This window comes from Physella acuta, unplaced genomic scaffold, assembly GCF_028476545.2.
Source record: "Physella acuta isolate Inbredline_101_S28 unplaced genomic scaffold, ASM2847654v3 ptg000709l, whole genome shotgun sequence".
Classification (NCBI taxonomy): domain Eukaryota; kingdom Metazoa; phylum Mollusca; class Gastropoda; family Physidae; genus Physella; species Physella acuta.
Genome location: NW_026732228.1, coordinates 296,007 through 313,514, shown reverse-complemented (window position 1 = coordinate 313,514; position 17,508 = coordinate 296,007). Strand labels below are relative to the sequence as shown.

Genomic DNA, 17,508 nt, shown 5'->3' with positions numbered 1-17,508 from the left:
AAAACTGCGCTCTCCGCTTGGTACGTGCAGCTATAAATAGAAGATCCAAGGGAAACAACCAACGCCAAAGAAACGCCCCCGTCGTGTGTTGGGTTGTGGTGTGTACTATTGACGGTGCGTGTTGCCGTGTCTGGTTCTCTTATATATTTAATTGAATCGTTGATTTCACTCTTTGGATAAATTTAATTTCCTTCACCGCATTGGCGAGTTAGTCGTTTTGCCGACAGTTTTGATATAAAGGTAATTTAATTTTCAAATTGTAATTTTACATGTTGATTTTATTAATGTATTATATATAGCCTATATATATATATATATATATATATATATATATATATATATATATATATATATATATATATATATATATATACCAACAAATACATTACATGTCTAAATTGCTACAGATTAGTTCCACGGTATTATGGCATGTGTTTGTTTACACATGTGTGGGTGTGTGTGTGTGTTGACATGTGTATGGGTGTGTGTGTGTGTCGACATGCATATGGATGTGTGTGTTGATATGTGTATGGATGTGTGTGTTGACATGTGTATGGCTGTGTGTGTGTTGTATGGGTGTGTGTGTTGACATCTGTATGGATATGTGTGTTGATATGTGTACGGATATGTGTGTGTGTGTGTTGATATGTGTATGGATGTGTGTGTTGACATGTGTATGGCTGTGTGTATGCGTTGTATGGGTGTGTGTGTGTGTGTTGACATGTGTATGGGTGTGGATCAGTTCCACTAAACAACGGATGAAATCAGTTCACCGAATGCAGGTGTTTTTCAGGTGAGTACCTGCCTACCTGTGTGAAACACACCTGTGTAGTGTGATCGTGTGAGATTTGTAACGTGTGGGATCGTAGCGTACAACAATCATCATTGGGCCAGTTTCTTCCAATGATTAGACTACACAAATTCAATACAATAGTATTCAAAATTTCATTTAGTGATATTTCCTTATGTGTGATACTATGCCAAGTTTGGCTTTTGCAAACGTTGTAATGGTATTAAATATGGGCTTCAGCTGATTAAATAGGGACACCAGTTTCTATAGGTGTCATATTATATGGGCTTCAGATGATTTAAGGATCAGTTTCTATAGTGTCAAATTATATGGGCTTCAGATGATTTAGGCATCAGTTTCTATAGTGTCAAATTATATGGGCTTCAGATGATTTAGGCATCAGTTTCTATAGTGTCAAATTATATGGGCTTCAGATGATTTAGGCATCAGTTTCTATAGTGTCAAATTATATGGGCTTCAGATGATTTAGGCATCAGTTTCTATAGTGTCAAATTATATGGGCTTCAGATGATTTAGGCATCAGTTTCTATAGTGTCAAATTATATGGGCTTCAGATGATTTAGGCATCAGTTTCTATAGTGTCAAATTATATGGGCTTCAGATGATTTAGGCATCAGATTCAAGATCGATGGCATTAATAAGGTGCCACAGTATTATGACAACAAGGGCCACTGTATTATGACAACATGGGCCACTGTATTATAACACAATGGGCCACAGTATTATGACAACATGGGCCACAGCATTATGACAACAAGGGTCATGTATTACCTCCCTTTGTTCTCCGCTAAAACAGGATCTATGACAGGTAGACTGACAAGCATGCTATGACGTCTCCTGTGATGGAATACATTAAGGTGGAGGGGAGCCTTATCTTACCTGCAAAAGTTGATGGCCCACCTGACGTCTTCCAGTGCCCTTATTTCACCTTAGTCAAACCCAGGTAACATCTTCCTTTCTGCTCAGATGTGTCTATATATAGCAACATGCTCCTCCCAAAGAGGCGCTCACTTCTAGCCGGACGTGGCCTAACTGTCCTAGCATGCATTATGACAGGAGACATTTAACGGCAGGGGTGTTATGATGATGCAGTAGCAAGACTCTAAGACAGTAGTTCATAATCTTTTTGGACGTACCGAACCACACCTGTTTTTTGTGCGTCTTCTGAACCCCTTTCAATGGTTCTCATGTAATGGTAAAACGATCATGGTTAGGGTTAGGGATTGGTTTGGGGTTAGGTATAGTTGTAGGGCACAAGATAGTAAAATCAGCATTTCTGTAATTTATGGTGGTAATAAAAGCCCAATCGAAATCCGGACAAAAAACCGACATGGAAAAAAAAACCGACACTGACAAAAGGCCGATAAGACAAAAGGCCGACATGAAATAAGGCCGATATCTAAAAGGCCGATATCTAAAAGGCCGGCATCCAAAAGGCCGACAAGACAAAAAGCCGACAGGAAATAAGGCCGAGTTCTTTTGTCCTGCACCAAGCCCTATTGTGTGTCACAGTCTGACTATCTTTAAAAAAAATCCCCACCGTGTCTGACAATCTGACCCCACCCCCACCCCCTCCTTACAGCTGGGTCCCCGATGAAAGCTCCAGCTACTGTGAGCTCTGCTCCACCAGATTTACGCAACTCAAACGACGTCATCACTGCCGCATGTGCGGTGCCGTGCGGTGCGCAAAGTGCTGCAACGAGAAGGTAAACTTTGTTTTGGGGTGAAAGGTCATACGACTGTTAACTTTGGACTTTGGTGTTAATCTCTCCTCCTCCAACCCACCACAGCAATCTACTGTAATGAGATTATCGAGATAATATTGTACCTCCCCCCCACCCAGGTCCCCCTGCCCCAGCTGGGCATCGAAGAGGCGGAGAGGGTGTGTGAGTCATGTAAGACTGTCACGGAGCTGGTCACAAAGTCAAGGTCATCCATTAAGGTAAGCTCAACTCACATCAAACCCAATCGTGTTTTACGTAAGTAAACATTGTGGGCTGGGATTTCTTATATATATATATATATATATATATATATATATATATATATATATATATATATATATATATATATATATGAATGTAAATAAATAAACAGCGTGCGAACCGTGTCGTGCGAGAGAATAAGAAGCGAGCTCTATATATATGGATTATCTCCCATTGACTGCCCTAATCCTACATTACTTAAGCTTGATTAGAACACAGCGCCGTCCACTGGTGGACTTCACCTTCGTTGTGAGATAAGCAGGCGGGATTAGCAGACGATATACTCGCATTAATCTCGTGTCCAGAGATTGAGTTTGTGGTTAACAATGTTAGACGGAAGTTGTATCCAGGTGTTGGATGAGACGTGGGGTGGGGGTGAGGGGAGGGGAGAGGGGAGTAGGATAGGGGTGGGTGGATTGTACTCAGTTGCTGTCAGAGGGTTGGTATCCAATGTAAACACTGACCTGTCAATACAGTTTTATCAACCACCCCTACAAGTACCCCGGCCTCTACAACACCCCCACCCACCGCCACAGCACCCCACCCACCCCTACAGAATCCCACACCCCCCCCCTTACAGAAGACCACCCCCCCCCTTTCAGCAACCCACCATGGCTAGGCAGCAGGATAGATTAGTCTAATCAATATCATCAAACATTCAGACAATCAATTCATCTCCTAAACCCACATCGCTTGATGCACTGACATCCTTACACACCCTACATTATTACCTATCGAAAGTTAATTAGACCTTAGGAGGGGAGGGAAGGCTGATGCTCTATTCTAATAGTCAAAATTAGCAGCCGAATCCCTTGGTTCAACCCCCCCCCCCCTCCTCCCCATTATTATAGACATGCCTTTCCTTAAATCGATAATGTTGGTTACATATTCTGAGCCATATTGAGAACTCATACAACTTGCTCCAACACACTTTAGCGACAGTGCACCAACACATCATAGAAGCTTCCCTCCACCACACCTTAGCGGCAGTGCACCAACACATCATAGAAGCTTCCCTCCAACATACCTTAGCGACAGTGCACCAACACACCATAGAAGCTTCCCTCCACCACACCTTAGCGACAGTGCACCAACACATCATAGAAGCTTCCCCCCAACACACCTTAGCGACAGTGCACCAACACATCATAGAAGCTTCCCTCCACCACACCTTAGCGGCAGTGCACCAACACATCATAGAAGCTTCCCTCCAACACACTTTAGCGACAGTGCACCAACACACCATAGAAGCTTCCCTCCACCACACCTTAGCGGCAGTGCACCAACACATCATAGAAGCTTCCCTCCAACACACTTTAGCGACAGTGCACCAACACATCATAGAAGCTTCCCCCCAACACACCTTAGCGACAGTGCACCAACACACCATAGAAGCATCCCTCCAACACACCTTAACGACAGTGCACCAACACACCATAGAAGCTTCCCTCCAACACACCAACACATCATAGAAGCTTCCCTCCACCACACCTTAGCGACAGTGCACCAACACATCATAGAAGCTTCCCTCCACCACACCTTGGCGACAGTGCACCAACACATCATAGAAGCTTCCCCCCAACACACCTTAGCGACAGTGCACCAACACATCGTAGAAGCTTCCCTCCACCACACCTTGGCGACAGTGCACCAACACATCATAGAAGCTTCCCCCCAACACACCTTAGCGACAGTGCACCAACACACCATAGAAGCTTCCCTCCAACACCGCCTAGCGGCGCCCCTCTAACTTTACCTAGCGACGCCCTCTAACATAAAGTGTCTCCCTAACATAACCTAGCGGCGCCCCTCTAACACAACCTAGCGGCGCCACTCTAACATAACCTAGAGCGCCCTCTAACGTAACCTAGCGACGCCCTTTAATATAATCTTGTGGCGCCCATTTAACATAACCTTGCGGCGCCCCTCTAACGTAACCTAGCGGCGCCCTTCTAACATAATCTAGCGACGCCTCTAATATAACCTGGTGGCGCCCCACCAACATAACCCGGCGGCGCCCCTAACACACCCACTGAACTACCCCACAGGCCTATTTGACGGACTCGGCCAAGGGTTTAGCGGCCTTCTCCAGACACGACAAGCATATCAAAAAGGTAAATATCAGACACGCACATCAAAAAGGTAAATATCAGACACGCACATCAAAAAGGTGAATATCAGACACGCACATCAAAAAGGTAAATATCAGACACGCACATCAAAAGGTAAATATCAGACACGCACATCAAAAAGGTAAAAATCAGACACGCACATCAAAAAGGTGAATATCAGAAACGCACATCAAAAAGGTAAATATCAGACACGCACATCAAAAAGGTAAATATCAGACACGCACATCAAAAAGGTAAATATCAGACACGCACATCAAAAGGTAAATAGCAGACACGCACATCAAAAAGGTAAATATCAGACACGCACATCAAAAAGGTAAATATCAGACACGCACATCAAAAAGGTAAATATCAGACACGCATATAAAACAGGTAAATATCAGACACGCACTTCAGAAAGGTAAATATCAGAAACGCACATCAAAAAGTTAATAATGAAAACTTTGTTATGGATGGAAGATTACGTTTTTATGATCTAAACTTGCCTTGCATCAATGGCTGAATTTGTCACAAACTTGCCTTGCATCAATGGCTGACTTTGTCACAAACTTGTTGTAGTTGATTGAACTTGGTGGGATGCAGGCGTTGATAGTACTGGCATCAACAGACAACATTACTGTGCTGGTGAGTACTGGACGTTTCAACACCTCATTTCAACATAATCAACACCTCAATTCAACACAATCAACATCTCATTTCAACACAATCATCTTATTTCAACACAATCAACATCTCACTTCAACACAATCAACATCTCATTTCAACACAATCAACATCTTATTTCAACACAATCAATCTCTCACTTCAACACAATCAACCTCATTTCAACACAATCAACATCTCAATTCAACACAATCAACACTTCATTTCAACACAATCAACATCTCAATTCAACACAATCAACCTCTCATTTCAACCCAATCAGCCTCTAACTTTAACACAATCAATATAATTAATAAATGCTTAGTGTTTAAGCTTAAATTCCCCACTTGTCCTACAGCTAAGCTAGCTCCGTTGGTCCTTCAGCTAACTTAGCTCCTTGGTCCCTGAGCTTAGCTATCTCAATTTGGGCATAAATTAAGCTCCGTTTGGCAATGAGCTGTTATCTCTGCTGGTCCATGATTTAAGTTAGCTCCTTGGTCCCTGAGCTTAGCTGACCTGAAGAATCATACATTGTGTTTGAATGAAGGTCACTGTCTGCAGGGTCACGTGGCGTCAGGCATCCAATCGCTGTCCACTCACACGTCACTTCACAAACACTTGGCCGAGGCTGGAGCTATCAAGGCCATCTGCAAGTAGGTCAAGGACGACTGGTGTCTGCTTACACATTTCTTACACTTTGTTTTCTAAAACAATTACATCCTCTGTCTGCTTATATTTCCTCTGCTCTGTTTTCTGATATTCCTATCAAATGTGTCTTGCTTGTAAAGACTCCATAGCTAATGGACCCTAGCGAGAATCGTCTCTAAGGTATTCGAGAGGCCCATTAAATCTGTTAAAAATAATGCACGGTGTAATTATAATTAATATAGTTATAAAATCCTAACTGTCTGGTTTTTTTCGGACTTTAAAAAAGAGTGGATGTATTTGACGTTTTAGTATTTTCGGTGATTAAACACAATTTAAAAAAAACCGGGAGTGATCTCCCCTAAACTTTCTCGAATATTCTTATATAAAACAACAGGGGATGGGAACTCAGGATATAGTTATGATTTTTAATCCATTTTAAATACTTAAATTTAAAAAAAATAGAATAGAATCTCATAGAAAAAAGAATTGCGCACCAAGCGAACGCCAAATAAAGATGTTCATAATAGTGCGCAATATTATTAGTACTTTATTTTTTTGAGACATCGGAAATTAGCACTTCCGGTCAACGGAAATTATTCAAAATTTGACAGAAGGTAGAGAATTAGATCTTTTACTTACGTGTGAAATTTCATTTATCTATCTGAAATAGTACTCAAGTTATAGGCTTTTGAAAAATTCTAAGTAGAAAAAGTACCACTTGTGGTTATCGGAAATCGCTCAAAAGTTGATAGGGTTCTACAATTTTGATAAAATACTTAAATATGTAATTTCATCAACCTAGCTGTAACGGTACTCAAGTTATCGTGTTTACACACACACAGACACAGACACACACACACACACACACACAGACACGATTACAAGACTTTCTCTATACTTCGTATATACGAGAAAGTAAAAAAAAGGCAATAGCAATTTGGTTTTCATGTTGTATTACCGACATAAACGATGGCATTCGATATGCTAGCATAAATTGTATCATACAAAATGTAAACGAAATGGCAGAACTAGGTCATATGATTTAAAATAGCATTATGTTATTTAAAAACACTTATCTGCAAAGTTTTGTAAACAAATAACTATCGATCACGGAGTTACTGTACAGCCAATCAATGTTTGTCTTACAAAAGTGAAACATCCGGTTATAACTTAGGCTTGGTGAAAATAAATAGAAATATAACCTGAAACTCAAAAAAAATGATTTTCAAGTTCTCTGCATTTGCAGCTTTATAACATTGATTCTAAAAATATTAAATTTCTAAATTATTTTTAGGCTTACGTTTTTATCTTTTATTATTTTACGGACGCTATGGAGTCAAAATAAAAAAAAAAGCAAAACGAATTTTATCCATGTCAACAATAGTAGATCATAGTTAAAATAAGCCCATTGTTAACATTAGTATTAGAGAGTAGTTAACCGTAGACCGCTGTTAACATTAGTTAAGCTACTGAAGTTTTTATTTACCCTTAAACTCTTTAATTCCTTTATCCGTTTATTTGTGAAGGTCAAATAACCGTGAAGATCAAATATCCGCGAAGGTCAAATATCCGCGAAGGTCAAACATCAAAACAAATTATTTTCCGCTCCATACTCTGTTCTCTTCCTACCCCCCACCGCACGTAACCCCCACCTCATCTCCATACATGCCCGTGTGCCTGTGTCTCGTTTTTTTAACATAACATGATTTAATTACCAATGGTAATTAGTTTATAAAATTTATATATACATAATCCAACGGGCTTCTAACTTCTGCTAGAATGATGACGTCATTGTTTGTACAATTCAAACCTTTGTATTTTACTGACGTCAAGTAATTTGTCAACTTGATTTCAATACAAAAATCTCTACAGAATCTTGAGCACAGTGGGGGATAAGAACCAACAAATTGCTGTAGACTGTATCAACGCTCTCAGGATATTCTGTAACACACCTAACTTAAAGACTAAAGGTAAACTACATCACACCTAACTTACAGACTAAAGGTAAACTAACACCTAACTTAAAGACTAAAGGTAAACTACATCACACCTAACTTAAAGACTAAAGGTAAACTACATCACACCTAACTTAAAGACTAAAGGTAAACCACATCACACCTAACTTAAAGACTAAAGGTAAACTACATCACACCTAACTTAAAGACTAAAGGTAAACTACATCACAGCTAACTTAAAGACTAAAGGTAAACCACATCACACCTAACTTAAAGACGAAAGGTAAACTAACACCTAACTTAAAGACGAAAGGTAAACTAACACCTAACTTAAAGATGAAAGGTAAACTAACACCTAACTTAAAGACTAAAGGTAAACCACATCACACCTAACTTAAAGACTAAAGGTAAACCACATCACACCTAACTTAAAGACGAAAGGTAAACTAACACCTAACTTAAAGATGAAAGGTAAACTAACACCTAACTTAAAGACTAAAGGTAAACCACATCACACCTAACTTAAAGACTAAAGGTAAACTACATCACTAAAGACTAAAGGTAAACTAACACCTAACTTAAAGACTAAAGGTAAACTAACACCTAACTTAAAGACTAAAGGTAAACTAACACCTAACTTAAAGACTAAAGGTAAACTACATAACACCTAACTTAAAGACTAAAGGTAAACCACATCACACCTAACTTAAAGACTAAAGGTAAACTACATCACACCTAACTTAAAGACTAAAGGTAAACCACATCACACCTAACTTAAAGACGAAAGGTAAACTAACACCTAACTTAAAGACGAAAGGTAAACTAACCCGAAACGTATGGTAATGCTAGGGCTAGGATTAGGATTAGGCAGAGTATTTTAATACGTATTCTTGAGAGGCTAATTCCCATGGATAGGATGAGTGGAGGGGGTGGTGATCAACAAGGGCAATGCACTAGGAGGGCAATAGCCTTGGAGTAATGACGAGGGTGAGGGGGGGGGGGTTAACTGTGAGAGGGGTACTGTTATTGACCTCTCTGTACATTATGTAAATTGAGACGGCCTAAAAATCGCGTCTCTTCTTAAACGTGAAGCTACGCCGCAGTAATGCCCGTAGGTCTATTGTTTGTATCGGTTAGTCCTAACCCAGTCACCCCTGACCCCTATCCGTCAGTCCTAACCCAGTGACCCCTGACCCCTATTAGTTGATCCTAACCCAGTCACCCCTGACCCCTATCAGTCAGTCCTAACCCAGTGACCCCTGACCCCTATCGGTGAGTCCTAACCCAGTGACCCCTGACCCCTATTAGTTGATCCTAACCCAGTGACCCCTGACCCCTATCAGTCAGTCCTAACCCAGTGACCCCTGACCCCTATCAGTCAGTCCTAACCCAGTGACCCCTGACCCCTATTTCAGCCCTGGACGACGGGGGCCTCCAGCCGGTGTTGAACCTGTGCTGGTCGAGGGACGACACGGTGGCGCTGCTGTCCATCAGCACACTCAGCCTGATCGCCGAGCACCTGGGCACACACGCCGCCATCGTCGACAGCAAGCACAACGCCGTTTCACGTCTGCTGCAGCTGACCGCATCAGCAGACGAGCAGGTAGGTGCCAGACGTGTTGATCTGTCAGGCGGGAATGTCAGATTGTAGGGTAGTGCATGACCATTGTTCCAGACATTTTTTGTAGACCAGTGTGGCACCCTATGAACAGACAAAAACCGACTGATAGTCAGACAACATTAGACCAATGCTCCCATAGACCAATGCTCCCATAGACCAATGCTCTCATAGACCAATGCTCCCATAGACCAATGCTCCCATAAACCAATGCTCCCGTGCTCACAAACAGACCAACGCTCCAATAGACCAATGCTCCCATAAACCAACGCTCCCATCGACCAATGTAACCATCGACCAACGCTCCCATAGACCTATGTTCCCATAAACCAATGCTCCCATAGACCAATGTTCTCATAGACCAACGCTCCCATAGACCTATGTTCCCATAAACCAATGCTCCCATCGACCAATGCTCCCATAGACCAATGCTCCCATAGACCAATGCTCCCATAGACTAATGCTCCTATAGACTAATGCTCCTATCGACCATGTTTACTCCCCAGATGCAGGAGGTGGCGCTAAAAACGTTGGCCATTTTATCGACAGGCACACACCAACACAGGCTCAGGCTGATTCGGGTAAGTTTATGTATAGGTAGGTTTACGAACTTTACGTGATCATATATTTACATTCAAGTAGGTTTACGTTCAGGTAGGTTTACATTCAGGTTTTTTTGTAATCTAAAATATTGTTTTTATTGTTAGTTAATTATATTTTTCTTCGCAACATGAAAAAAAAAAAAAAAATAGTTTTATTAAAAATCATGCTCAATTAAATTAAAATTCGCTCACAGCGCATAAGGGGAGATAACCATGATAACACATATGTAGTTGTTTTGCTTCAGTTCTTTCCCTTGGCTGACTAACAAACTGAAACCGAATAGAAGTCGTCTGCAGCTGTTTGATTCATTTCTGCCATTCTTGTGGTCTAGAGCAGCGGGGAGATTTTGTCTACTTTCTGGCTAAAATTACATGATTAATTAAATTAAATTCCAATTTTTGTAGAGGCTTGACAAGGCTGTTTCTTTGAATGATTTTATTCACGACCAAATTGTATAGTTCTTACACCGCTTCATTGAAAAGTTATTTTGGCATGAATTGTTGATAAAGCGCGTTATTTTACAATCTTCCATTTTTTGTCCCCTGTCGATCTTTTGTCTCATCGTTCTAAACTTGCCAACACAACTTTGACCTCTTCTTCCAAACCTATTTGTTTCTAGCTTGAGGTATAAGTCGAAAAGCCGATGACAATGCAATGTGACAGAATCGAATAATAATGCACCATTGTAATATAGCAACCCGTGACATAATCGAATTATAATGCACCATTATAATATAGCATCCCGTGCTTCTGTTTATAGTTATTGAATTAGCTGTGCATATATTTAAAGAAAATCATTCTCCCCCCCCCCCCCCCCCATTTTATCGCATGTATAAAAGCTTGTTTTTATAAATGTCTTTTTCAATATTTAAAAAAATATGTAACATTTGCACAAGCCCATAAATGTTGTACACTGCTATTTTTAAACTCCTTGCGTGGTTTCGTTCCCACAACCAGGAGGACGCCAGCTCCGACAGGAGGTTGTCTAAGCTGCTGGACAGCAACCCCAACAACCCACAGATCCTGTGTAACGCCGCCTGCCTTGTGGCCAATCTGGCAATAGCATCAGAGGAACAGGCAAGTTCACCCTAAGTGGCCAGATATGTTCACCCTAAGTGGCCAGATATGTTCACACTTTGTGGCCAGATATGTTCATCCTAAGTGGCCAGATATGTTCATCCTAAGTGGCCAGATATGTTGACACTAAGTGGCCAGATATGTTCACCCTAAGTGGCCAGATATGTTCCCACTTTGTCGCCAGATATGTTAACTGTTTACCTTTTTGTAGCTGTCAAAGATCACATGTTGTTGCTGTCAGTAATGCCTTCATGTTTCCAACCCAGGAAACAATTTACTCTAACAGATATTGATCTAATCTATATCTTGACCCCCCCCCCCCCCCACCGCCCCTCCTAATTTCAGGGCTACCTCCAGGAGCTGTTGTACAGCTGCTGCAAGAGGCTGTCCACTGCTGACCACAACACAGAGCTGTTGTGTCACCTGACCCGCGCACTGGCCAACTTTGCTGTTTACAAGTCAAATACAAATCATTTAGTAAGTCAAACACGGCATCTATTTAGTCTCTTTTAGTGCGCTTAGTTTCAACAATATATATATATATATATATATATATATATATATATATATATATATATATATATATATATATATATATATATATGAACCAATATTTGTATATAAAAAAATTTAGGAATTATCAATGCCTGAGTCAAGTTTTCCAACAAGCTGTGTATCTTAGTAATTTGTTGCTGCGCGGCAAAACAGTCCGACATCTGTTCCTCCACGCTATACAGAACAAAATCAAACAGCAGCACGTTCTTTACGCGTGGGAGGCTCTGACTGACTTGATCTTCGCCTCCCCCCCCCCCAAACTACCTTGTCTCCTGATCACTTTGACGATCGACCCCCCCCCCCTGTGTACCTTATAACGCCAGTAGAGGAACACACCCCTGACGTTGACAGACGGCAAAAACTGCTTTGAGAAGGTGTTTCCGGTTCCGGTGATGACGTCATGTTCCTCCCGTGAGGAGGAAAGAAAACTCACCCCCCACCCATAAATTCCATTATAAAAAGGTTTTGATGAAGTCCAGCTTGTGACGTCATCAACCAACCATATTATCCGTTCATGACGTCATCAGCTGACCATATAGTCCAGCAGATGACGTCATCAACTGACCATATAGTCCAGTACATGACGTCATCAACTGACCATATAGTTCAGTACATGACGTCATCAAGTGACCATATGGGCTAGCACATGACGTCATCAACTGGCCACTTGGTGCAGCACATGACGTCATCAACAGACCATATAGTCCAGTACATTACGTCATCAACTGACCATATAGTCCAGCAGGTGACGTCATCAACTGACCATATAGTCCAGCACATGAAGTCATCAACTGACCATATGGGCTAGCACATGACGTCATCAACTGGCCACTTGGTGCAGCACATGACGTCATCAACTGACCATATAGTCCAGCAGGTGACGTCATCAACTGACCATATAGTCCAGTACATGACGTCATCAACTGACCATATCTCCACAGATCCAAGCAGTTCCAGAGATCGTCCAACTTTGCCTCAAGTCGTCAACAGCACCTGTACAGGTACAGAGCATGCGCCTCTTGTTGATCCTCCTGGGACACGCCCCTTCACGGATGGCCTCACTACTCACAAGGTAAACAAAAACATTGCACCAGTCACACCACACCAGTCACACCACACCACACCAGTCACACCACGCCACACCAGTCAAGGATGGCCTCACTGCTCACAAGGTAAACAAAAACATTGTACCAGTCATACCACACCACACCAGTCACGTCCCCCATACCACACCAGTCACGTCCCCCATACCACACCAGTCACACCACACCACACCAGTCACACCACGCCACACCAGTCACACCACACCACACCAGTCACACCACGCCACACCAGTCACACCACACCACACCAGTCACGTCCCCCATACCACACCAGTCACGTCCTCCATACCACACCAGTCACGTCCCCCATACCACACCAGTCACACCACACCACACCAGTCACACCACGCCACACCAGTCATACCACACCACACCAGTCACGTCCCCCATACCACACCAGTCACACCACACCACACCAGTCACACCACACCACACCAGTCACACCACACCACACCAGTCACACCACGCCACACCAGTCACACCACACCACACCAGTCACACCACGCCACACCAGTCACACCACACCACACCAGTCACGTCCCCCATACCACACCAGTCACGTCCCCCATACCACACCAGTCACACCACACCACACCAGTCACACCACGCCACACCAGTCATACCACACCACACCAGTCACGTCCCCCATACCACACCAGTCACGTCCCCCATACCACACCAGTCACACCACACCACACCAGTCACACCACGCCACACCAGTCACACCACACCACACCAGTCACGTCCCCCATACCACACCAGTCACACCACACCACACCAGTCACACCACGCCACACCAGTCACACCACACCACACCAGTCACACCACACCACACCAGTCACACCATACCACACCAGTCACGTCCCTCTATAGCGGCCTCTATACCCTGCCCTAGCCACATCCTACCGTCACACTTGTCACGCCCTGTCGCCCCAACGCTTTAGATTTTACCACTGTACCCAAGTCCCCCTGAACCCACTTGTTCCACTACACCCTCGTCTTGTTGAAAGAGTCACGTGACCTGACGTCTTGACGTCTGCCAGAAACTTTGACCTTCCACCCCAGCTGACAGCCATTCATGTTGCACAACTGCCCTTTCCGCGGAGCAGTAAAAAAGTCCCAAAGTTTGTGAGCGGTCTTTGATGTGGGGTGGGTCGCTCCACCTCACACATCATTCACATCGAGGCCAGGTCGTCTGCTGAACACATGGGGCGTCAACCGTTGTATCATCAGCTCCTGTATCATACAGTGTTATATCATAAACCTTTATATCATCCACTGCTAAAGTATCAGTCCTCTTTCATTCACTTTTAGTTTTGTTTTTCGAAAATAAAAATAAATCAATTCAGTTTCTTAGATAGGTAAAATTGAACTTGCTAGATTGGCGTTTTGTATTGCCAATAACATTTATGACTTGCAAGTACAGTAAAATATAGATTTTAAGTTTAAAGGAATACAGATTAGGATTTAAGATTTTAAGATAAAAGAAATATAGTTTAGCATTTAAAATACAACATCCGATGGTCATCGATTAGCCGTACCCTAACATACGTTTTCATGTTGTCGTGGATAGGTAGGTGTAGATCTACCTCAATCTTTAAAGTTTGTACAAGGGTAAGTCCAGTCTTATTACTGTAACTAGTAGAAGTGCTAGATAATTCGATGTGGGGGGACGGGGGGGGGGGGACTGGTTACCTGGTCAGTAGACAAATGGATACGGCTAACCAACTTGAGTCACAGATTCATGAACGCTTAGTTAATTGGGGCATCATGTGACCCCCACCTGTGACCCCACCTGTGACCCCCACCTGTGAACACCTCCTTTGACCCCCCACCTGTGACCCCCCCACCTGTGACCCCCCACCTGTGACCCCCACCTGTACCCCCCTGTTACCCCCCCCCCCCCCGCCCACCAAACACATTGAATTGACAAGATGTACTCATGATATGACATGTTTGACACAGCACTGACATAATCGTCACAACATGGCATTAAATGAATTATCTGCCCTTTATTACATTGTGGTCACGGACTGGAGTTATCTACCATTGCTACATTAGCCAAATACTGGAGTTACCCGCATTCTGATACATATGGGTCATCTAATAGGTCGTCTTAAGTATCATCTAAAGTATGCTCTATTGTGTCATCTAATGTGTCATCTAATGTGTCATTCAATGTGACATCTAATGTCATCTAATGTGTCATTAATGTAACATATAATGTCATCTAATGTGTCATGTAATGTGTCATCTAATGTGTCATTCAATGTGACATATAATGTCATCTAATGTGTCATTAATGTGACATCTAATGTCATCTAATGTGCCATCCAATGTGTCATCAAACATCTTGTATTAAAGATTGAAAAATATTTTAGACAGCAACCCTTTTGTCACACTTCAAACTTAAAGCAAAAGCCGCTGCCATTAAACAATTAATCCGATCGTATGTCAGACTGTTGTGTGGCACCCAGGTTCCCCCAGGTTCTCCCAGGTTCCCCCAGGTTCCCCCAGGTTACTCCGCCACTGTTGTGTGGCACCCAGGTTCCCCCAGGTTCTCCCAGGTTCCCCCAGGTTCCCCCAGGTTACTCCGCCACTGTTGTGTGGCACCCAGGTTCCCCCCCGGTTCTCCCAGGTCCCCCCACATTACTCCGCCACTGTGGTTTGACACCCAGGTTCCCACAGGTTCCCCCACATTACTCCGCCACTGTGGTTTGACACCCAGGTTCCCACAGGTTCCCCCCACATTACTCCGCCACTGTCGTTTGACACCCAGGTTCCCACAGGTTCCCCCACATTACTCCGCCACTGAAACACTATCCCCCCAACTGTTGCACACTCACAAAGAATATTGTTGCATTGATTTTAAACTGCTGTTACACATTAATGCTACAATCTCAATTTACATAAATATTTGATTAGCTCTTAATGTAATTAGTGTTTAACGTTCGATGAGAATCTAAGCAATTTAATTTGTACTTTACATTTGATTACAAGTTTCAAATTACACTCTAATATTGTATTTGACGCGTGGAATTTGCATATTATGTTTAAAATAATGTTAGTTATGTGATTGCACTCAGTGCTTACAGTAAATGTACACACCAAGTTTATGAGCAATGTGCACACCAAAGTGAACAGCACCTGACCCGTGACCTCTCTCACTTTCTCCCCAGTGAGGGCGGCCACACGTTCCTGACCAACCTGGGAGAACTTCCTGGGTTTCTGGACACTGTCCAGAACTCTTTGACCACCGAAGCCCCGGGGATAGCCAGACCTCTCTAGTCCCGACCCTCACCAGCTGCGGCCAGACAACTGCCCTGTCACGTGACTACCGTCAACCCCCGGGCGTCTGGTGTACAACTTGTTGGCGTTAGGATCGGACTTACGCTCTGATGTCGGTCAATCCATGACTTTTAAGTCAACCCATGACTTTTAAGTCAAAACATGACTTTTAAGTTAAACTATGACTTTTAAGTTAAACTATGACTTTTGGGACAAACCATGACTTTTAAGTCAACCCATGACTTTTAAGTCAACCCATGACTTTTAAGTCAACCCATGACTTTTAAGTCAACCCATGACTTTTAAGTTAAACCATGACTTTTAGGTCAATCCATGACTTTAAGAGCCCATATGTCTTTCGTTGGAACAACCACTTATAATATTGTCTATGTCTGTGTGAGTATGTGAGTGTTTCTGTGTTGGTGTCCGTGTATGGTAACTAAGTGATGTTGTGTTTGTGTAGATGTGTCAGTGTGTTTGTGTAGATGTGTCAGTGTGTTTGTGTAGATGTGTCAGTGTGTTTGTGTAGATGTGTCAGTGTGTTTGTGTAGATGTGTCAGTGTGTTTGTGTAGATGTGTCAGTGTGTTCTGTTTTGGCCAGTTGTTCTTGATATTTCTTGATATTTTTTTACAATTGTTTTCAAGCAAAAATTTGAATAAATAAAAAGTATGACCTGTACAAGAATTGTGTACCAAATAAATGTAAAAAAGCTACTGATGCTACTGTACATGTACACTTAAGATGTACATCATTGATGAGTACCATTGTTGTTACTCATCATTCGCCAGCCATAACAAAAACCAGTTGGATATTAATCCGATGTTTGAACCGAGTTAGAATACATTGCTAAGAAGGTATATTAATCCGATGTTTGAACCGAGTCAGAATACATTGCTGAGGTGGGGGGGGGGGGGGTTCAATCCAATCTTTTCAACTCCATCCTCACCTCCCCCGCCCGCAGAGATAAAACCGCAAAGGTTGTGTAGCAGGTGCGGTAGAAGTTTTGTTCTTCAATTCTTTTGTCACGGTGACCCAACTAAAGCTGAAATAAATCATTAATCACCGTATAAAAATCATTGTCTGTGTATTA

At 42.6% G+C, this 17,508-nt stretch overlaps 1 protein-coding gene across 1 annotated transcript; it reads left to right on the top strand.

Annotated features, from left to right (window-relative positions):
- The first annotated feature begins 57 nt into the window (after window positions 1-57).
- Window positions 58-17,308, top strand: LOC131949693 (uncharacterized). Its single transcript, XM_059311551.1, has 14 exons — window positions 58-240; window positions 1,608-1,754; window positions 2,394-2,517; window positions 2,655-2,753; window positions 4,845-4,910; window positions 5,487-5,552; window positions 6,132-6,223; window positions 8,091-8,188; window positions 9,589-9,776; window positions 10,298-10,372; window positions 11,352-11,471; window positions 11,817-11,948; window positions 12,968-13,098; window positions 16,309-17,308. The coding sequence occupies exons 2-14, from the start codon at window positions 1,639-1,641 to the stop codon at window positions 16,415-16,417; spliced, it is 1,416 nt and encodes a 471-aa protein (XP_059167534.1). The 5' UTR covers window positions 58-240; window positions 1,608-1,638; the 3' UTR covers window positions 16,418-17,308.
- Window positions 17,309-17,508: the final 200 nt, after the last annotated feature.